Genomic DNA, 23,266 nt, shown 5'->3' with positions numbered 1-23,266 from the left:
ACCGAGGTAACCAGTCCTGTGTGAACAGGACTAAAACTCTGACAGGCGTGTGGTATAAAGCCACCAACGCTCCGATGTGTGTTGCACGTTTACCTCTGAAGCGTGAAGCGACAGTAGAGTCAGATTCATCCGAGGTGGAGATGTCTCAGTATTAGTCTCAGACCGGATCAGTTTTCGTACAAGTCTCAGAACCAGTTTTAGGGCGTTTTCACTCCCAAACCCCCCTCGGTGTGAACGCAGCAGACGCACTCGGACCAAAACAACCGGACGTTAAAAACAAACTCCTGTACGCTGCAGGACATTTCCGTTTTTTTCTTCCGTTTGTTGCTTTTGTTTTGACATGTAATGTCACCTTTGGTGACGTTTGTGTCGCGTTGTTCGACGTTTTTGTCGCCGGCCAATAAGCGGAGGTGTTGTTGCGTGGTTTGTAGTAATGCATTTTAGTTCGCTTGGAGTTTTCTCCGTGTGAAAAGAAACCGAAGCAAGTTTACAAACTCGAAAGCAGACGAACTGTAGGTGTGAAAACGCCCTCAGTCTCTCAGAGAGTCTCAGTCTCTCAGAGAGTCTCAGACTCTCAGTCTGTCTCAGTCTCTCAGAGTCTGTCTCAGTCTCTCAGAGTCTCAGTCTCTCAGAGTCTCAGAGTCTGTCTCAGTCTCTTAGAGTCTCACAGAGAGTCTCAGTCTCGCAGTCTGTCTCAGTCTCTCAGAGTCTCAGGAGACCTCGATGATCTCCACGCTGCCGGAGAAGCTCGACTGGCTCCCCACCTTTCCCATCTCCTCTCTGCTGCCGTCCGTCCTCCCGTCCCCGAACTCCATCTGACAGCTGCGTCTCTTCAGCTGCTTCTCGAAGCTGCTCTCTTCGTGCCAGCTCCTCCTCGAGTCTCCGCGGTCGCCCGTCCTCTGCCGGCTGCGCCGTCGGTGCACCTCTTCCAGGCCGTGGCTGCAACCGTAGGCCGCGAAGCCAGCGCTGCTGGCACCGCTCAGGACGGCCGAGGCGGAGTAGAAGCGGGTGGAGTCGGAGGACAGGTACCAGCCGCCAGCGAGGGAGGCAGTGGACACGGTGACGGGGCCCAGCAGGATGTCAGAGTGCCAGCCTTTCAGCCCGCTGCCAGCGGAGCCCGGTTTGGCCAGATGCTGCTGGCTGCGGGAGAGGCCGAACAGGAAGCTGGTGGCGTTCTCCTCCATACTGCCGCTCCGGTGCAACGGCTGCGAACAGTTGGGGGTGGCGGCCGGGGGTTTGAAGCCACTGCTGGAGGTCGGCGCGGGCTGAGGTGGTGCGACTCGCTCCCCGTTGACTTCGTCTTTGTCGGGGCTCTGCTCCGGAGTGGACTGCTCCGAGACTTCTTGCACCGGGGAGAACTGGCACGGTTTGCTGGCCGGCTCTTTGAAGCCTGGTGGTCAGGGTAGCCAGATTATGGAGAAAAAATATAATCACAATTATTTTGGTCAATCACGATAATTTAACACAATTACTCGTTGACTTCTGGAAAGATGTTGCAATTATTGAACTTAAACAGTGGAAAAGTAAAATGAATCAACAGTAACTGTGAAATTTGCCTTCATACTTTTCCTATTTAATCTTTATTTTATTCATTCAGAACACAAGAGAAAATACAAACGTGACATCATGACTTTGCGTAAACATACACGCCACTTTGCTAAAGCCAAATGGCGTGTTATCTGTACGCATTTTGAGCTATCCACGTGTATGTCTACGCTGTATACAGCGGATGCGAGAACGTGCCGTGCTATCACTAGGGCTGCAACTAACGATTATTTTCATCCCACCCGTCCTTTCATACTACTCGCTACGGCGAAAATTCACATGTAATGTAGGTCAATGGAGGCCAAATGGCGTTGATAAACACGCTAAAAAAAAGGATTATGCGTCTTTATAACACGCAAAAACGGCGTACGAATTGACATGTCATACATACGCCACTTTGTGAGATCAGTCTGGAAATTAGGAGTTTACTTTCAAAACGTAATAAGCTACATAATTTCTCAATTTTTCTGTTTTTGTGATCATTGGGAGCCGAAATCATAATAACTAGGGGTGTGCAAAAAAATCTATTCACATTCGTATCGTGATTCAAGCTCTACCGATTCAAAATCAATTCATATTGGGCTTCATTGGGTTCATATTTTAGTTTTTTTTAATTTAATTTTATGTCTACTGCAATCACATGAGGAAAGTACATTTACATACTGTGAGTATTTTCTTTTTTTAAATCGAGAATTGTTTTTGAATCGAATCTTGAGCCTAAAAATCAATATCAAATGGTGACATTTTCTGAATCGTGCACCCCTAATAATAACGATTACATTTCAATAGGGTTGCATGATACTGACAAAATATGATATTGCGATATCAATATTAATTTCGATATTTTTAAACATATGTAAAATTACAAAAAAGTTTATTTCAACTGACAGTCATATTGGACCGGTCCAACATGAATATATAAATAAATAAGGACCATGTCTACAGAACAGGACATGTTCTACTGGTTGGACAGTATAAATATAATATAAATAAATATTGCATACTTATTGCGACACTTTCGATATATTGCGATAACGATATTGAGTTGATATATCTTGCACCCCTACATTTTGATTAATTGCACAGCCCTACCTGGCGGTTTGAAGTACTCCACGGTGTCTCCGGCTCCACGGCTGTACGTAGCGCTCCCTACCGGCTCGCCGTACGACTTGATGTCCAGAGAGAAGGAGCGCTTCAGCCGGGCGCTGTCTTCGGGTCCGTCGGCGCCAGCGGAGGCGAGCTGCAGGCCGCTCAGAGCCTGAGCCAGCAGGCGCTCCTCGGGGGCGTCGGCTAAAACACAGGGCAGGGTGAGGGGCTCCAGCGGCGCCGAGGGCTCCGGGGCCTCGGGCTGCTCGGGGACGTCTCCGCTGGACTCGGCAGGATGGACGGACTTGAGTTTGGCTTCGGTACCGTGAGGACTCTTTATCTTCTTCTCAAAGTCCAGCAGCTGACCCAGGAAGTTAAAGTTGGGAGAAATGGTCGGCCGCTTCTCCTTCACAAACCTGTCAAACAAACATCGCACTCTGACTATTAGCAACATCGACATTCTTCAAACTGTACATTTATGTCTTTAAAACAATATATAAAAAGATTTACCTTATAGTTTTTAGTGTACGCGCCTGTGTCTGTCTGTGCCTGTGTGTGTGTGTGTGTGTGTGTGTGTGTGTGTGTGTGTGCGTGCGTGCGTGTGTGTGTGTCTGTGCCTGTGTGTGTATGTGTGTGTGTGTCTGTGTCTGTGTGTGTGTCTGTGTGCCTGTATGTGTGTGTGTGTCTGTGCCTGTGTGTGTGTGTGTGTGTGTGTGTGTGTGTGTCTGTGTGTGTGTGTGCTGTGTGTGTGTGTGTGTGTGTCGTGTGTGTGTGTTGTGCCTGTGTGTGTGTGTGCCTGTGTGTGTGTGTGTGTGTGTGTGTGTGTGTGTGTGTGTGTGTGTGCCTGTGTGTGTGCCTGTGTGTGTGCCTGTGTGTGTGCGTGTGTGTGTGCGCGCGTGTGTGTGTGTGTGTGTGTGTGTGTGTGTGTGTGTGTGTGTGTGTGTCACAATGTCCATTACATTGCTGTAGGATTTGTGATCTGTCTTGTCATGTTTTTCCTGTTGGATTTAAATCGTGCCCTGTCTAGAGACTGCAGATGTAAATTAGCCTAAGGCTACCTCTGGTACAATGCATCAAATGGCAACATTTATGTTAAAAAATTGTACATGCTCCCTAACAAATAAAATGAATAAATAAAATAATATTATTTTGTTATTTCCAGTAGGGCCGCACGATGTGAGAAAAATATGCAATTGTTGAATATCGCGATAACGATATAACTGCGGGGGGTGGGGATGCAACGCTACCAGGCTACAGCCAAGCGGCGTGCGTCGCCGTGACGTGTAGTTACATTTTTCGAGAGGTGCATGTCAGGCTACGCCGTACGGTCCGGCGTAGGTTCGTGTCTCCACGTATCAACGTACGCTGCAACAGCGTAGATTTTACGCAAAAGTATAAAAGTTATTCATGTATTATCTGCTCTATTTGTTCCAACGTTTAAGACAGAGTTATGGTGATAATAATGGTACAAAATGATGTAAAATTGCATCCTTTTTAATTAAAAAACGTTCCATTTTCTTGAGGGATTTACCCTTAAACCCCCTGCCAAATATGTGTACCCAAGTCTTCCATAAACTGAGAGAAAACACACTGTATGAAGCTGTCTAAAACATTTGATTTGGAAATAAAATACTCTAAGAAATATTTGTTTACAACTGTAAATTACTTCCGTTTCTCTGCATTTATTTCCCTTTTTTACCCTTATTTTATATGAATCCTTTAGACTAGGGATGCACCGAATCCAGATTTTTGTATGTAGATTCCTTCATCACAACTCGTATTCTTCCAGATGTTTCATACCAGATGTTGTAACAGCGGTGATGTTGTGTATAGTTTAGGGTCCTCGCCACCACCAGACTAATCAGCATTGCAGATTGATCATGTAGCTGGACTTGAATGGTCTTCTTTTGACTGAAAGTTCTGCCAAACTACACTTTTTCTGCTCACCAGTTCCATTTCCACTTTCTCACAGCCTACTGCATTGAACGCTCCACCTACGTAAACACCTTCCCGTAATCAACGGCGCCGTCATTACGTCGACCAGCGTAGCGCGCGGAGTGCAAGCGTAGGGTTCAGTTCAGCAGAAACCCAACCCCGTCAAAAAGCCCAATATGTGTTACATGTTAATGTATGCTTATGTTTACATTTGGCATGTTCTTTTGGTTTTTATGAAAGCTGTTTACCGTCTACACTCACAGAATGTGGAGCTGCATCATTAGTGAGCGTCCAGGCGAGCGTTTGTAATGAACAGTGACACGCGGGCGGATTAATTGGAGGCTTAACGAGGATGTGGACTCATTAGGACCGACTCTGTGTTATTTGGATCTACGTGGAGAGGAATGTGCACGGCCGACATCAAACAAGAGTCTGAGCTCTGAAAGCTGCAGAAATCTGTTGTGTAACATCGGAGGAAACCGCTCAATGTAAAGGCCGTTACACACCAACCAGACGGCCGACCGCCGGCAGTAAAGCCAGTGTGACCAAGGGGGTCAGCTTCTCCTCACAACGCGTAGCTCCTATGGCGCCATTTTGATGCTACCAAGCCATCACCTCCCGTTAGCATCCCATTGACTGCCATTCATTTTGACGTCACTTTGACAGAGAATAACTTTACATCTGAAGAGTTTAAAGACTCTATTTGTCCGTTGTTTATTTCTAAAGAAACACGACAATGTATAAAAGGCTCCATTACCTTGTAGCTCACGTTATGGCTCCGTAGCAGACGTTTTTATAAAAATAGGCTAACGATTGGGTCATAACCACGAGACTTACTGTCTCATAGTAGAGGAATTACCGTATAGTACAGGAGAAGCTCTCAGGCAGTTTGGACTTCCATTAGCTGTTTAAGTTTAATTACTAATGTTAACTATCATTTTAGTGATCAATAATTAGCCTGTGTCTATGTTATCTCCTTACATATACCTACGCTCTCCGTCTCTGCTAGATTGGGAATGATTGAGATTTCTCTTGGCACAGCTACCAGAAGACTTCCAACTTTCAGACAGGTTGCTCACGTCACATCTACGGCCGATTATCGGCTCGGTGTGTCAGCGCCTTAAGACAGAGTCCCAGGGATGCACCAAATCCAGGATTCGGCTTCGGCTGAATATTGGGCTTTTTGACGGGGTTGGGTTTCTGCTGAACCTTAGAATGTCCTGTTTGAGTGGCTGTAATGTTCTGTCGCATCAGCTGCTGCTGCCGGTCTTTGAGACACAGCTGCTGTCTGGTTGTTATAATCACTACACGCGGTTCACAACACACGGTTAGTTAATTCTACTTTTTCTATTTCTTATACTTTCTCCTATGTCTCCTTAATGTGTATTTGTTTTCCCAGTGTGGTATTAATATATATATATCTACCTACCTACCTACCTATCCATCCATCCATCTACCTACCTACCTACATCTACCTACCTACCTACCTACCTACCTATCCATCCATCCATCTACCTACCTACCTACCTATCCATCCATCTATCTACCTACCTACCTATCCATCTACCTACCTACCTACCTACCTCTGCCTACCTACCTACCTATCTACCTACCTCTCTATCTACCTGCCTACCTACCTACCTACCTACCTACCTCTGCCTACCTACCTATCTACCTACCTCTCTATCTACCTACCTACCTACCTCTCTATCTACCTACCTACCTACCTACCTCTGCCTACCTACCTACCTATCTACCTACCTCTCTATCTACCTGCCTACCTACCTACCTCTCTATCTACCTACCTACCTACCTACCTATCTTATCACGCTCTAAATTATGTGAAATTGCTTATTTATTAATTGAAAAACTGAACATTTTCTTGAGGAATGATGCCGAAACCCCGACTAAACATGTGCCCCTGAATCTTCCACAAACCCGGTACAGGGGAAACACTGGACTGGCTGAAGAATACAGCCCTACGATGTGTGCTGGGTGTGTGTGCTGCTCTCACCTGTACGCCTCGTCCAGAGACATGTCCATCCTCTTCATGATGTAGGCGATGGCGATGGTGGCGGAGCGAGAGATTCCCGCCAGACAGTGAACCAGGACGCGGGCGTTGGACGCTTTCGCCTTCTCTGAAACACACAAAGGTCAGAGTAGGGCTGAGAGATGGAGAGAGGGAGAGAGAGAGAGAGAGAGAGAGAGAGAGAGAGAGAGAGAGAGAGAGAGGAGAGAGAGAGAGGAGAGAGAGGGAGAGAGGGAGAGGTGAGGAGAGGTAGAGGTAGAGAGAGGTGTAGAGGTAGAGAGAGGAGAGAGGAGAGAGGAGGTGAGGAGATGAGAGAGAGAGAGAGAGAGGTGTAGAGGTGTAGAGAGGAGTAGAGAGAGAGAGAGGAGAGAGAGAGAGAGAGAGAGGAGAGAGAGAGGAGAGATGAGAGGAGAGAGGAGAGAGAGAGGAGAGAGAGGTGTAGAGGTAGAGAGAGAGGTGTAGAGGTAGAGAGAGAGGTGTAGAGAGAGAGAGAGAGAGGTGTAGAGGTAGAGAGAGAGAGAGAGAGAGAGAGAGAGAGAGAGAGAGAGGTGTAGAGGTAGAGAGAGAGAGAGAGAGGTGTAGAGGTAGAGAGAGAGAGAGAGAGAGATAGATGGAGAGGTTGAGCGATAAAGAGATAGTTAGAGGTAGAGAGGTAGATAGATGGATGGATAGATAGATATATAGAGAGAGAGAGTCTGTGTCTGTCTTTAGTTTTAATTTTTTAAGTCACTTTTTCAACTTTTCCCGACATTTGTTTTTTTTCGAAATTCTTGCATTTTTTTTTAAACGTTTTTTTGTCATTTTATAAAAAATAAAAAAAAAGTTGCTTTTTTTGTACATTTACACCGGTTGCTTTTTTTGGCGTTCCTGCAGTCTTTCCCCGATGCTGTAGTCACTTTTTTTTGACGTCATTTACGTTTTTTTCTTCAACTGTAAAAATAAATTGTCACTTTATTTAAAGGTGCCCTGCCACACAAAACCATTTTCCTTGAAATCTGTTTGGTCCATATGTGTTTGTTTGTTATGTGGTGAATGTGAAAATGAACGGCTACCTCCTCTGTCAGCTCTACAAATCAGACCAATTACAACAGCTGGTCAGTCTGACATCATGTTGCCTGAGCTCATTACTATTCATGAGCTCATTACTATTCATGAGCTCGCCCAGTTGCACTCATAGACAGTATATAAATGGACCAGCAGGTCCCGTGTCTCTGGACGGAGACCAGTGAAGTCTCTTTCCCGGTGATGGCTGAGCGTTACTGAGCAGCCTCCAACTGAGCTTGAAGACGTAGATGTGACGTGAGCAACCTGTCTGAAAGTTGGAAGTCTTCTGGTAGCTGTGCCAAGAGAAATCTCAATCATTCCCAATCTAGCAGAGACGGAGAGCGTAGGTATATGTAAGGAGATAACATAGACACAGGCTAATTATTGATCACTAAAATGATAGTTAACATTAGTAATTAAACTTAAACAGCTAATGGAAGTCCAAACTGCCTGAGAGCTTCTCCTGTACTATACGGTAATTCCTCTACTATGAGACAGTAAGTCTCGTGGTTATGACCCAATCGTTAGCCTATTTTTATAAAAACGTCTGCTACGGAGCCATAACGTGAGCTACAAGGTAATGGAGCCTTTTATACATTGTCGTGTTTCTTTAGAAATAAACAATGGACAAATAGAGTCTTTAAACTCTTCAGATGTAAAGTTATTCTCTGTCAAAGTGACGTCAGAATGAATGGCAGTCAATGGGATGCTAACGGGAGGTGATGGCTTGGTAGCATCAAAATGGCGCCATAGGAGGTTCGCGGTCCGAGGAGAAGCTACCCCTTTGTTTGCTCAGGGTAAAGGATGCTGATAGCCAGGCTCTCATTGGCTAGCTGTTAGCCAATCAGAGTCAAGCAGCTTAGCTCGTTGAATATTAATGAGAACTGGCACAAATCGAGCTGATTCTTCCTGCAGGCTTTCTATACCACGCTAGAATGGCTTGAAACAAGGTAACCAAGGTTACAGAGTCCATGGTACAACTTCAGACATTACCACAAAGTCATGAAATATACGTGTGGCACGGCACCTTTAAAGCTGTTCAGCTGAGTGCAACAATTGTCGGTTCCACAAAGTCAATTGAGCGCTATATATATATAATTTTGGGTAAAAGTATTACAACTAAAATGTATTTATGTAGAAGTTCGAATGCAGGACTCTTACATATAAACATAGATAAGTTGTGGTGTTTCTCCCTTCATTTAAATAAGGTTCTGTACTGTTCTGTAATAAGGAGTCCGTACTATGAAATACCCACAATGCACAGCTAGTTTGAGCGTACATACGATGTACTCTACATTTTACTCCTGTATACCCACAATGCAATACATATTATGACAGTCGTTAACGTTAGATGTGAGATTGTGTTAGACTTTAGTCTTTTCAGAGTCTTGTAATCTATGGTAGGCAATAGCTGTTAAGCATTTTTTTTGAGTCCATGGTAGACCTTCAGACATTACCACAAAGTCATGAAATACGTGTGGCACCTTTAAACTTTTAATACTTGTCCTAATTGTTTTGGACATTCAGCGTTTTATCCAACAGTCACTGTCACTTCTCCTACATTGTAGACGCTTTCTTTTGAACGTTTTTGGCTCTTTTTTCATCATTTCAACAGACAGTAGCAGCTTAAGCTCCGTCTGTTGTTGTTGTTGTTATTAAAATATATATATATATATATATATATGTATATATATATATATATATATATATATATATACATATATATACATACATATATACATATATATATATATATATATATATATGTGTATATATATGTATGTGTATATATGTGTATATATATATGTATGTGTATATATATATACACACATACATACATACACATACAGTGCCTTGCGAAAGTATTCGGCCCCCTTGAACTTTGACCTTTTGCCACATTTCAGGCTTCAAACATAAAGATATAAAAATGTAATTTTTTGTGAAGAATCAACAACAAGTGGGACACAATCATGAAGTGGAACGAAATTTATTGGATATTTCAAACTTTTTTAACAAATAAAAAACTGAAACATTGGGCGTGCAAAATGATTCAGCCCCTTTACTTTCAGTGCAGCAAACACTCTCCAGAAGTTCAGTGAGGATCTCTGAATGATCCAATGTTGACCTAAATGACTAATGATGATAAATAGAATCCACCTGTGTGTAATCAAGTCTCCGTATAAATACACCTGCTCTGTGATAGTCTCAGAGGTCCGTTTAAAGCGCAGAGAGCATCATGAAGAACAAGGAACACACCAGGCAGGTCCGAGATACTGTTGTGGAGAAGTTTAAAGCCGGATTTGGATACAAAAAGATTTCCCAAGCTTTAAACATCCCAAGGAGCACTGTGCACGGATAATATTGAAATGGAAGGAGTATCAGACCACTGCAAATCTCCGAAGACCCGGCCGTCCCTCTAAACTTTCAGCTCATACAAGGAGAAGACTGATCAGAGATGCAGCCAAGAGGCCCATGATCACTCTGGATGAACTGCAGAGATCTACAGCTGAGGTGGGAGACTCTGTCCATAGGACAACAATCAGTCGTATACTGCACAAATCTGGCCTTTATGGAAGAGTGGCAAGAAGAAAGCCATTTCTTAAAGATATCCATAAAAAGTGTCGGTTAAAGTTTGCCACAAGCCACCTGGGAGACACAGCAAACATGTGGAAGAAGGTGCTCTGGTCAGATGAAACCAAAATCTAACTTTTTGGCAACAATGCAAAACGTTATGTTTGGCGTAAAAGCAACACAGCTCATCACCCTGAACACACCATCCCCACTGTCAAACATGGTGGTGGCAGCATCATGGTCTGGGCCTGCTTTTCTTCAGCAGGGACAGGGAAGATGGTTAGAATGGATGGGAAGATGGATGGAGCCAAATACAGGACCATTCTGGAAGAAAACCTGATGGAGTCTGCAAAAGACCTGAGACTGGGACGGAGATTAGTCTTCCAACAAGACAATGATCCAAAACATAAAGCAAAATCTACAATGGAATGGTTCACAAATAAACATATCCAGGTGTTAGAATGGCCAAGTCAAAGTCCAGACCTGAATCCAATCGAGAATCTGTGGAAAGAACTGAAAACTGCTGTTCACAAACGCTCTCCATCCAACCTCACTGAGCTCCAGCTGTTTTGCAAGAAGGAATGGGCAAAAAGTTCAGTCTCTCGATGTGCAAAACTGATAGAGACATACCCCAAGAGACTTACAGCTGTAATCACAGCAAAAGGTGGCGCTACAAAGTATTAACTTAAGGGGGCCGAATAATTTTGCACGCCCAATTTTTCAGTTTTTTTATTTGTTAAAAAAGTTTGAAATATCCAATAAATTTCGTTCCACTTCATGATTGTGTCCCACTTGTTGTTGATTCTTCACAAAAAATTACATTTTTATATCTTTATGTTTGAAGCCTGAAATATGGCAAAAGGTCAAAGTTCAAGGGGGCTGAATACTTTCGCAAGGCACTGTATGTGTATGTGTGAATATATATATATATATATATATATATATATATATATATATATATATATATATATATATATATATATATATATATATATATATATATATATATATATATTATTTTATCGCAGAAATTCAGAGAAATTAAAAGAAATGAATGGTTTGACAGCCCTATTTAGGAGTTACTAAACACTATATTGACTCTGGTAAGGATAGGGATTTTTAGTTTTTTAGTTAGGTACTTGGAGGAATTGTGCAGTAATGACAGATTCTCACATTTTTCTTTTGTTTACAGTAAATAAATAATTACAAATCTTAAAATCAAGTTCATAAAGTAACTTTCTTTGCATTCATTTGATTCCCAATCAAGATCCACTGGTAAGAATGGCTTTCCATTGTTAATATGGACTTAAAAACTGTTCTGAAATGCAAAATAATAGAATTTTAATCATGTGATAAAATATGCGATTAATCGCGTTTAACTATAGAACTTCAACGATTAATCGCAATTTAAAAAAATGAATCGTTTGACAGCCCTAATTATTATATTATGTATAGCGAGCCGTGGGCTGACCTATGAACTCCACCGATCTGTCCAACCAGGGCAGGATCTTCTCACAGAACGAGTCGTTGACGGGAACCCGCAGGAAGTGGGACTCGGGGATGAAGTCCGGTTTGGGGCAGGTGTTGCTGGCGTTCAGGACGTAGACGATGTCGTTCTGCTGCATCAGATCCTGGAGACAGAAACCACATCACACCGAGACCAGGACCGGTACTTACACCGGTAATCTCAGGCTGCATTCACACTGCTACGCTGTGGTCTGAGCCTGAACATCAACATGTACTAACGCTCAGAAACCTGAGCTCATTTTTACAGTTCATTGTCCGTCTGGTTTAATTTTCTAAAAAAGCTTGTAAAACATAAACCCTGTTGTCTACAGTCAATCTATGAACATCATTTTTTCAGGACAAACTGGGCTATTAGAATATTTGTGCTGCAGTGAGGTCACTTGAATGTAAAAAAGGTTGTATGACCTTAAAGACAAATAATTAAATAAAACGGAACATGAATCTCACAGATATGTATTGATATCACAGCCAATCTCCTCTAAATCAGCTCCCATATGTATTAGGAGTCACACTGTGAAGAAATAAACATTATAACTTATACAGTTGACTAAATATGTACATTTTTTTCAAAAAAAGTCCAGACGCTTTTGCCCTCATGACATTCACTTATGCTAATAATCAAATAATAATGTCATATTTATTGTAATCACACATACAGCAATGTTCTAAAACAGTTCTCCTATATATGTGGAGTCATGCAGTGCAAAAATAAACATAATAAACATTATAACTCATGTAAAAGGACAAACTATTCACATTTCTTCAAAAAAGGCCCAAATTTATGCCAAATCTCAAAACAATCTTCTCTGTAGAACGGTAATAGACTGGAGTGATCCATCTTTCCACTTGATATAGAGCGCAACAGTCCCGCCCACAGCGGGTTCCGGAAGTAAAAATATAATTCAATTTCTCCATTGACAGTTGCAGTATAAGCCATAAAATCGTAACCGTCGATGGTGGACTTAAAACCAGCTTGCTGACATGACTAAGCGATTGTATATGCTCGTATAGACGCCACAAACCATGGGGCACTACCCTTGTTTAGAGATAAATGTCTTTTATTCGCGATGTCTTGGATAAGTACTTCATTACCCACAATCCTGAACAATCCCACAATCCCACAGTGATGCCTCTGATTGGTGGAGCTCATGCTGGTGAGGAGGGGGGGGAGGGGGAGCTGCCTGCACGATCCGTCACGATGATTTACGACCCTGCAGGAATCACGATCAGTTCCACGCTTCTGACGTTAGCCTCCGCCGGGAAGCTAACGTTAGTTTAGCTAACAGCTAATTCAGCTAACCGCTAGCTGACAGCTTGATTCAGTCTAAAATAACATTAACTCAAACGTATCACTGGGTAAAGCCGTCTACAGCTGACGTAACAGCTGTTATATATGTTAACGGTTATTTTCAGGTTTATTTTGAGGGTCTTTTAAAGTTATTACATGCTGTCTCAGCTAGCAGTTAGCTGTTAGCTAAACTAACGTTAGCTTCCTTTGTTCAGTGGTGCGCGGTGGTTCATGGGATGAGTAGTTCCTTCGCTCTGAGATGACGATACATACACAGTGTTGTACCTTTGACTTTTTTGGAATTTTCTGATTGTTTTTTCACTCTAAATGATACGTTGTATGTTTATGAGTCCCGTCTGGTTAGCCTGAGGCACCGTCTAAAACTCTTTATATACGGATGTTTCCAGACGTCTATGGGAGAAATGAATGGGAATTTTACTTCCGGAACCCAAGGTCTCTCGGACGAGGGGTGGGACTGTTGAGGTCTATACTCTTTGTATGACGGACCTGCCTTCCCATTGGTTGAAAGACGCCAACACAATCTCACAAAGCATCATGGGATATTCAAAATGGCAGCTAGCATCGAGCTAGCGGCAAAAATGACGGAAAATTGATAAATTATGGACATCAAGTGGATAAATCTTGGATATAAGCGTTTGGATTTATTGCTGAACAACTCCAAAAAGAGGCAAAACTTCCAGGCTGGATAGAAGACCTTCTGTAAAGGCTACAAAGACACCAAAGACACCCCCGTGATGGCTAACTCCTTAGCTTTTAGCAGCAAACATCGGTAAGTTTCTACATTAAACCGTTATCAAATTATCTAAATATTAATCAGAGGTGCCGTTTTGTGTCGTCTACGACGCGGTCGGGTTCTGAGGGTTAAAGTTCTGATAAATAAAATGTTTAAAAATACAAACTTAAGATGTGAAACTAAAAGGGTTAAACACGAGGGAGGTTGTAGAGCGCCCTCTGGTGGACAGACTACGCAACGCCAACACTCAGAACATGGCTGAAGGGTCTGTGTGTGTGTGTGTGTGTGTGTGTGTGTGTGTGTGTGTGTGTGTGTGTGTGTGTGTGTGTGTGTGTGTGTGTGTGTGTGTCTACTGTGATGTATTAGTATCAGCTGGAGCTGCAGTGCGTGCTTGAGAACGTTATCGCTCAGCAGTGTGGACGCTCTCATCGTTATGGTTCTAGTTATGGTTCTAGTTCTGGTTCTAGTTCTAGTTATGGTTCTAGTTCTGGTTCTAGTTCTAGTTCTGGTTCTGGTTCTAGTTCTGGTTCTAGTTCTAGTTATGGTCATGGTTCTAGTTCTGGTTCTAGTTCTGGTTATGGTTCTAGTTATGGTTCTAGTTCTAGTTCTAGTTCTGGTTATGGTTCTCGTTATGGTTCTAGTTCTGGTTATGGTTCTAGTTCTGGTTCTAGTTATGGTTAGGGTTATGGTTCTAGTTATGGTTCTAGTTCTGGTTAGGGTTCTGGTTCTGGTTCTGGTTCTTGGTATGGACGGGCCTTTACGGTTTGTGTCTCACCTTGTTGAGGACGTCCCTCTGGCAGCCCAGGTACAGGTGAGGCAGGATGCGGGTCGGCCCGATGTTTGTGACCGGCAGGCAGGGCTGAGAGATGCACGAGGGGACCAGAGTGGACTTCCCCTCACACAGACCAGGAAACAGATGGGAGAACTCGGAGAATCCACCTGAGAGGAGCAAACGGTCACGTTCATCACCAGGCTGGCTCACGGTTTCTGAGGGTTTCACCAAGTCAAATTTAACCCTCAAATCTGACCTGTTTTCAATGTTTCTACATGACAGATTTGGGCTTCTTTCAAGCAAACATGGCTGGTTACATACAACGTTCTTTACAAGTAAATGAAAAGGAATTTTGTGTGTGTGTCTCTGTGTGTGTGTGTGTGTGTGTGTGTGTGTGTGTGTGTGTGTGTGTCTGTGTGCGTGTGTGTCTATCTGCGTGTGAGTGTGTAAGTGTGTGTGTGTGTGTGTGTGTGTGTGTGTCTCTCTGTGTGTGTGTGTGTGTGTGTGTGTGTGTGTGTGAGTGTGTGTCTGTGTATGTGTCTCTGTGTGTGTGTGTGTCTCTGTGTGTGTGTGTGTGTGTGTGTGTGTGTGTGTGTGTGTGTGTGTGCGTACGTGTGTGTGTGTGTGTGTGTGTGTGTGTGTGTGTGTGTGTGTGTGTGTGTGTGTGTGTGTGTGTGTGTGTGTGTGTGTGTGTGTGTGTGAGTATTCATGGTTAATATTTGCACCAAATTAGTGAAAACTATCTCCAGTTTTTAACTTGTTTCTCATCTTGCAAGTAAATGAAAAGGAATTTTGTGACAGAGATCTATTCTGGATTATATGAACCGAAATAGAATAATTCAACTGAAAACCGATTTAAATCCAGCTCTGGCGTTCACAATCATATGCTACGCTTCCACGTGGCCGGCTATTTTCATAAAGGACATTTCAACCTCTCTCCATTTTCAAAAATAGCATTGTGCACAGCTGTCAGTTTACAGAAAAGTCTTCGTTTACACGTCCCCGTGTATACACTAGAGCACTGGTTCTCAAACCTTTTTCAATAATGTACCCCTTTTGAATAGTTTCTTTAAGCCAAGTACCCTCTGACCAGCGCTAATCATTTTTGGTAGAAAAAAAGAGTTTATAAAAATAAGACAGTACAGCGCTGTCAGCGATAGATTTACTAAACAACAGCCTTGGACCTGGAAAAAAAACATTTAAATACTGATGAGAAAAGGAGACAAAATCTTGGAAAAAGATGGTAGAAAGAAGGAAGGAAGGAAGTAAGGCAAGAATAGATCGATAATAGTATCAAAAACTTCAAAAACAGTGACATAACTTAAACATAAAGAAGGAGACACAAATGTCACATTTTTGGTAGGAAAAAAAACAAGTCTACGTAAAGAGGAACAATGTTCTGGACAACAGCCTTATTACTATTAAATATTTAGTTAAATATATAACGTACCCCCTGCAGTCCTCCAGAGTACCCCTAGGGGGACACGTACTCCCTGCAGTCCTCCAGAGTACCTCTAGGGGGACACGTACTCCCTGCAGTCCTCCAGAGACCTCTAGGGGGACACGTACCCCCTGCAGTCCTCCAGAGTACCCCTAGGGGGATACATACCCCCTGCAGTCCTCCAGAGTACCTCTAGGGGGACACGTACCCCCTGCAGTCCTCCAGAGTACCTCTAGGGGGACACGTACCCCCTGCAGTCCTCCAGAGTACCCCTAGGGGGACACGTACCCCCTGCAGTCCTCCAGAGTACCTCTAGGGGGACACGTATCCCCATTTGAGAAACACTGTTCTAGAGGTGTTGAAATTAATCAAATAATCGATGCATTGAATCGTGGACGTGGACGATGCTGCATCGATAATCGGCCGGGCCATAATCGATTATTTCTGTTTATAATTTAATGTAGGCCTGACAACCTTTCTGTTGACATATTCTGGGATGTTTTGCACATTCAGGAAGTGCCATGTGCTCAGTGCTGTAGTTTGATGTTTCCAGTTTATTTAGTATCAGAGCACTGCAGAATGTTTGGTTGTTGAAGCTTGAAAAGCTACGAATTAAATATCCTACATGGCTTTAATAGAAAAATGTATTTGACGCATCGTAACTGTCCGTCCACACCGCCGCCGACTTGATCTTCTAAAGATACAGGAAGTCATTTATTTTCAATGGAAGCTGCTTCTCCGCAACCTGTCTGAAAGTTGGAAGTCTTCTGGTAGCTGTGCCAAGAGAAATCTCAATCATTCCCAATCTAGCAGAGACGGAGAGCGTAGGTATATGTAAGGAGATAACATAGACACAGGCTAATTATTGATCACTAAAATGATAGTTAACATTAGTAATTAAACTTAAACAGCTGATGGAAGTCCAAACTGCCTGAGAGCTTCTCCTGTACTATACGGTAATTCCTCTACTATGAGACAGTAAGTCTCGTGGTTATGACCCAATCGTTAGCCTATTTTTATAAAAACGTCTGCTACGGAGCCATAACGTGAGCTACAAGGTAATGGAGCCTTTTATACATTGTCGTGTTTCTTTAGAAATAAACAATGGACAAATAGAGTCTTTAAACTCTTCAGATGTAAAGTTATTCTCTGTCAAAGTGACGTCAAAATGAATGGCAGTCAATGGGATGCTAACGGGGGGTGATGGCTTGGTAGCATCAACATGGCGCCATAGGAGGTTCGTGGTCCGAGGAGAGGCTGACCCCCTTGGTGTAAACGAAGGACAGAAACGAAGGAAATGTCTCTGTTTTTCACAATAACCACGTACGTGTAAACAGGGCTATACTGAACGACTTGCTCATCCTCTACACTTGTTGCCAGGCAACAAGCCTCTGAATTGCTCTGCAGGTGCAACATGATGCACGTGATGTGATCGTTCTCCATCCAACATAGACTGACTACAAGCTGTGAGATTGTTAAAACGTTAAAAGGTTTCTGCTCCTGTAAAGCTACAGGTCTGTATGAAACCAACCTGGTTGTGATGGAGAAGTACTACACTACCCACAATCCTCAGCAGGGGATTTCCTGATTTAGAATGGGTCTTTAGGGTCTCTTTCATTTCTTTTAGAGCCCATAAGTTAGATATTGCCGTCGGGGCGTAAAGATCATTTCAAACAATATGAACAAAAAATGTAGATTGGGAAATATTTACCAACAACATGTTGGTCCGTCTCTTAATACTGTCTGACTTCCTGCCTGTGGCCCATTGGTTCCTAATGAGTGTGTGTGTGTGTGTGTGTGTTACCTAGGTGTGTGTGTGTGTGTGTGTGTGTGTGTGTGTGTGTGTGTGTGTGTGTGCGTGCGTGCGTGTGTGTGTGTGTCTGTGTGTGTTACCTAAGTGTGTGTGTGTGGGTGTGTGTTACCTAAGTGTGTGTGTGTGTGTGTGTGTGTGTGTGTGTATGTATTCATGGTTAATATTTTCACCAAATTAGTGAAAACTATCTCCAGTTTTTAACTTGTTTCTCATCTTCTGGCCACTCTGGATCGGGTCTGTTTTTTCTAATTATTACAATCACTAGTGTCCATATTTATTATATTATATTATATTATATTATATTATATTTATAGATATATAGATATTTTAAAGTCTGAGACCTGATTATGATCCTCATAAACTTTCCTTTAAACCCCCCTCCTGTTATCAGTCAGAGATCCTCCCAGCAGATACCAGTTGTGGTTGTGTAAGCGTTAAACCTTTGACCGAGGGATTTTGGAAGTCTTTCTTTACATGCTGAGGGTGGAGTCGTCACGGCAGCATGACATCATGCTTACATAACGTAACCATGGTTACATAACGTAACATTCGGTGGAAAGAAGGGAGGATGTCTGCACTCGACCCGCCTGTCGGTCAAACTAATGAACTGCTAACAAGTGTGTGTGTGTGTGTGTTTGTGTGTGTGTGTTGCGTGTCAGTAAGTGTGCGTGTGTTAGTGTGCGTGTGTGTGTGTGTGTGTGTGTGTTAGGGTTAGTAAGTGTGTGTGTGTGTGTGTGTGTGTTAGTAAGTGTGTGTGTGTGTGTGTGTGTGTGTGTGTGTGTGTGTGTTAGTAAGTGTTTGTGTGTGTGTGTGTGTGTGTGTGTGTTAGTAAGTGTGTGTGTGTGTGTGTGTGTGTGTGTGTGTGTTAGTAAGTGTTTGTGTGCGCGCGAGTGTGTGTGTGTGTGTGTGTGTGTGTGTGTGTGTGTGTGTGTGTGTGTGTGTGTGTTAGTTAAGTGTGTGTGTGTGTGTGTGTGTGTGTTAGTAAGTGTGTGTGTGTTAGTAAGTGTGTGTGTGTGTGTGTGTGTGTGTTAGTAAGTGTGTGTGTGTGTGTGTGTGTGTGTGTGTGTGTGTTAGTAAGTGTGTGTGTGTGTGTGTGTGTGTGTTAGTAAGTGTGCGTGTGTGTGTGTGTGTGTGTGTTAGTAAGTGTGCGTGTGTGTGTGTGTGTGTGTGTGTGTGTGTGTGTGTGTGTGTTAGTAAGTGTGTGTGTGTGTGTGTGTGTTAGTAAGTGTGTGTGTGTGTGTGTGTGTGTGTGTGTGTGTGTGTGTGTGTGTTAGTAAGTGTGTGTGTGTGTGTGTGTGTGTGTGTGTGTGTGTGTTAGTAAGTGTGTGTGTGTGTGTGTGTGTGTGTGTGTGTCTGTGTGTGTTAGTAAGTGTGTGTGTGTGTGTGTGTGTGTGTGTGTGTGTGTGTGTGTGTGTGTGTGTTAGTAAGTGTGTGTGTGTGTGTGTGTGTGTGTGTGTGTGTGTGTGTGTGTGTGTGTGTGTGTGTGTGTGTGTGTGTGTATGTGTGTGTGTGTGTGTGTGTGTGTGTGTGTGTGTGTGTGTGTGTGTATGTGTGTGTGTGTGTGTGTGTGTGTGTGTGTGTGTGTATGTGTGTGTGTGTATGTGTGTGTGTGTGTGTGTGTGTAAGAAGGGAGGATGTCTGCACTCGACCTGCCTGTCGACCTAACTAATGAACTGCTTTATAACAAGTGACGGAAACTCAGCCAAGTCCTGAGGTTTCGTGTTAAATTATAACTGGGGGGGGGGGGGGGGGCTCAGTCCTCCCCCAGAAAATACTGAGCATCAACATGTCATTTCCTGCTATTTTGGTGAATTTTTATGCCTCAATTTGTGCCTTTTTTGTATCAGTTTATGGTGCAAATGTCCTTATTTATGTAAAGAAAATGATGATTATCCTGTATTATTCTGTACTGGAGGAGGAATATATGTGAAGTACTGTGCAGTAGTTGTATTTATATATGACATTAGGCCTTTTAAGGCCCTGACACACCTACCAGACGGCCGACCGTCGGCAGAAAAGGCAGTCGGACTGATCAGTCGGCTCCCCGAGGTCCAAAAAGTCCGAAGAGACGCCAACTTGAGCGTACGTTCTGCACGTGTGCGCAAAAAAAAAAATAATAATGTTTTTGTCGAAAGACAACAGGAAGGTTAAAGCCCCCTGAATGGTTATCTCTGGCTCTTTTGGGGAGTGGATTGCCTTTCATATTTTTTGAGGGGGGACATATCTACTAGAGATGCACCGATTCCAACTTTCTAGGCCGATTCTGGAGTTAGACCAGCTGATACCGATTTTAGCCGATTCCGATTTCATTTTTTCTAACCACTTTACACACATTTATTTTCTATCTTTTCTTTAATAGAACATGTGTTGAACAGATAATGGATCACTATAAAATAGAACTATATAAATTACTCCTGGTGTGGGACATTCACACACATCTAAAGAGCAATGTTAGAACCATTTCCTTCTTTTCACATCAATATCAACTAAAGAAACGCTCTCCTCTTCAAAACATTTTAAGCACAACAGGGGTACATCTCATCAAAAATGTGTCCCTCTAGAGCCTCAGATTGTGAGGTATTTCTTCCATTCTGTAAAGCTCCCACACCCGCTCGTTCCACCACTGAAATGTTGGTACAGTGGGCTTAAGCCAGTTTACAGTGATACCCTTAATGGCTGCAGCAAGAAGGATTTGCAAAAGGTATATCCTCGCAGGGATTTTGACTCTGACTAGTCTCCGTTTTGGGGATCTTTTGACACGGACCTGTGTGGGACTGACCTGAGAGCAGGTGTACGGAGGGGAAGCTCCTCGCCAGTTTCACCAGCAGGACGCTGAGGAAAGACTCGGCGCCGAGAGCCGCTGGATCTGAAGAACTCTGATCGTAAACGACGACCTCCTGATCGCCCTGCAGCTCCAACTACAACACACACAGAGACAAAGAGACAACATTCATTACAACATACCAGACCCTTTTACACACTTACATTACAAATACACAGGCAGTGTGTTCCCTCCATTTGTGGAAGACCGACTCTGGATTTCCACTGGATGTGGACCGGCTCCGCTGCGTGCCGGCTGCGTGCTCCGCCGTCCGTCAATACCCACCAGGTCTGGATTTGTTGCGGCACGGCTGCGGCCATGACTGACAGCTGTAGTCACGAGGACCCACGAGATCTCACGAATTCACGTAGAATAGAACCACAAAACCACCACCAGTTAGTTTCATCCAGAGGAGTAGAGGGGAAACTACTCTGAGCTGTGTTTTCAAGGTGTAGTGCAGGAAATATGATCCGCCGTGAGCACGCTGGATTTTACTTTGAAAATTAACCAGATTTTTATTTTGTTTCTGTGCTCGACTTCCTGTCCCCATTATCTGCCGTGTGCTGAATTGCTGCGGATCTCTCCGGCGTCCGGCAACAATAGAAGCTCTGGTATCAGCTCCGGAGGGCTGGGACCACCGGAGCTGGGACGGAGTCGGGACGCAGACGTTCTGCAGTCAGTGGAAATACACACACTGACTTTAATGGAAACCTAATGACTCCGCCGAGGTTCTGGAGACGTTCCGCATCCAGTGGAAATTGCCGGTTACTGGTGCATATTTAGCAGAGGGGTTTAAGGATCATTCCTCAAGAAAATTATGTTTTTCAATAAGTAAAAAAATGCAATTTCACAGTTTTTATCACTAGGGTTGGGTGTGGTTTGGGTTTTTTCCGATACCGGTGCTAAAGCGATACATTTTAATAAAGTAAAAAAGAAATAAATAAATAAATGTACTAAACAACAGTCGGTGACATTTAAGAACGACTTGTTTATTGCTAAGGTCGTATGGTCAAAATTAAAGATGTAATAATAATGTAATGACTATAACTTCTAACAATAACTTATTTCACCAGTAAATTGCTGTTAACGACAAAAACAAGCACCAGATGGGAAAAGGGTATTATACAATAACTTTGAATGCACCACGAGGCTACTAGTTTCAAGTGAACGCACCATCTGTGTTTTTCCGACAACGGCAGCTGCTGACTGTTACGTCCCGCTGTTGAATCCTCTACAGGGAAACACAGACACACTTTACACCGTTTAGAGTTAGCTGTCAACATTTTAACCGTGTTAATCCAGCTACTTTTAAATGACTGACATTTTTTTTGTTTTTTCTTCCATTTAATTTAATGAAAGCATTTGACATTGACATGTTTTAATTATGTAAAGACATGTTGAAGGAGTTCAGATAGAGCCTGTATCAGGGCCATATTTAGTCCAGATAGAGCCTGTATCAGGGCCATATTTAGTCCAGATAGAGTCTGTATCAGGGCCATATTTAGTCCAGATAGAGCCTGTCTCAGGGCCATATTTAGTCCAGATAGAGTCTGTATCAGGGCCATATTTAGTCCAGATAGAGCCTGTATCAGGGCCATATTTAGTCCAGATAGAGTCTGTATCAGGGCCATATTTAGTCCAGATAGAGTCTGTATCAGGGCCATATTTAGTCCAGATAGAGCCTGTATCAGGGCCATATTTAGTTCAGATAGAGCCTGTATCAGGGCCATATTTAGTCCAGATAGAGCCTGTATCAGGGCCATATTTAGTCCAGATAGAGCCTGTATCAGGGCCATATTTAGTCCAGATAGAGCCTGTATCAGGACCATATTTAGTTCAGATAGAGCCCGTATCAGGGCCATATTTAGTTCAGATAGAGCCCGTATCAGGCCCATATTTAGTCCAGATAGAGCCCGTATCAGGGCCATATTTAGTCCAGATAGAACCCGTATCAGGGCCATATTTAGTTCAGATAGAGCCTGTATCAGGGCCATATTTAGTCCAGATAGAGCCTGTATCAGGGCCATATTTAGTCCAGATAGAGCCTGTATCAGGGCCATATTTAGTCCAGATAGAGCCTGTATCAGGGCCATATTTAGTTCAGATAGAGCCCGTATCAGGGCCATATTTAGTTCAGATAGAGCCTGTATCAGGGCCATATTTAGTTGAGATAGAGCCTGTATCAGGGCCATATTTAGTCGAGATAGAGCCTGTATCAGGGCCATATTTAGTTCAGTGTGTTATGTCACTATTTCTGGTAGCCTACTGTACTTTAATGGTCAGTATGGACTATATTTCCTTTATTCATTGAAGCCTCTGTGTTTACAGGCTTGTGGTGATGATCAATGTGCTCTAGGGGCCAAAAAATACATATGTTTGGTACTGCCAATTAGTTTAGTTTTGTCATGGCTGCTGTATAACTTGCACTCACTCGAGGAATCTCTGCTTTCTCCGAATCGCTGCACGCAGAATTAATTACAGCTCATAATTATACGGAAAATGTTGCCTCTGTAATAAAAACGAGGAGCCGAGCTTCCCCAAAAAGTCGTTATTCCAGTTTAACACAAGACCGCAAAAAGGGCGGAGCGGCCTCGGCAGCTCACAAACTTCTCTTTGTTAAATATAAATAAACTGTTCTGA

General features: G+C 43.1%; 1 protein-coding gene across 2 annotated transcripts in view; it reads right to left on the bottom strand.

Moving 5' to 3' along the window:
- Positions 1–343: 343 nt before the first annotated feature.
- The window catches only part of dusp16 (dual specificity phosphatase 16), a 27,779-nt gene continuing 4,856 nt past the window's right edge, over positions 344–23,266 (bottom strand). Inside the window, exons 2-8 of one of the 2 annotated variants that reach the window (XM_035995911.1) lie at positions 20,585–20,723; positions 14,555–14,718; positions 11,682–11,841; positions 6,581–6,704; positions 2,638–3,047; positions 692–1,390; positions 344–565 (exon numbers count right to left, since the gene is read on the bottom strand). In XM_035995911.1, coding sequence (XP_035851804.1) covers positions 711–1,390; positions 2,638–3,047; positions 6,581–6,704; positions 11,682–11,841; positions 14,555–14,718; positions 20,585–20,723 — 1,677 coding nt within the window. In that variant the 3' untranslated portion in view covers positions 344–565; positions 692–710. Of the gene's footprint in view, positions 641–691; positions 1,391–2,637; positions 3,048–6,580; positions 6,705–11,681; positions 11,842–14,554; positions 14,719–20,584; positions 20,724–23,266 lie in introns of both variants that reach the window. The other variant, XM_031314548.2, reaches the window with a different exon arrangement.

This window comes from Sander lucioperca, chromosome 20 (genome assembly GCF_008315115.2).
Source record: "Sander lucioperca isolate FBNREF2018 chromosome 20, SLUC_FBN_1.2, whole genome shotgun sequence".
Lineage (NCBI taxonomy): Eukaryota > Metazoa > Chordata > Actinopteri > Perciformes > Percidae > Sander > Sander lucioperca.
The sequence above is the reverse complement of the archived record's forward strand: the minus strand, read 5'-3'. Positions and strand labels throughout refer to the sequence as shown.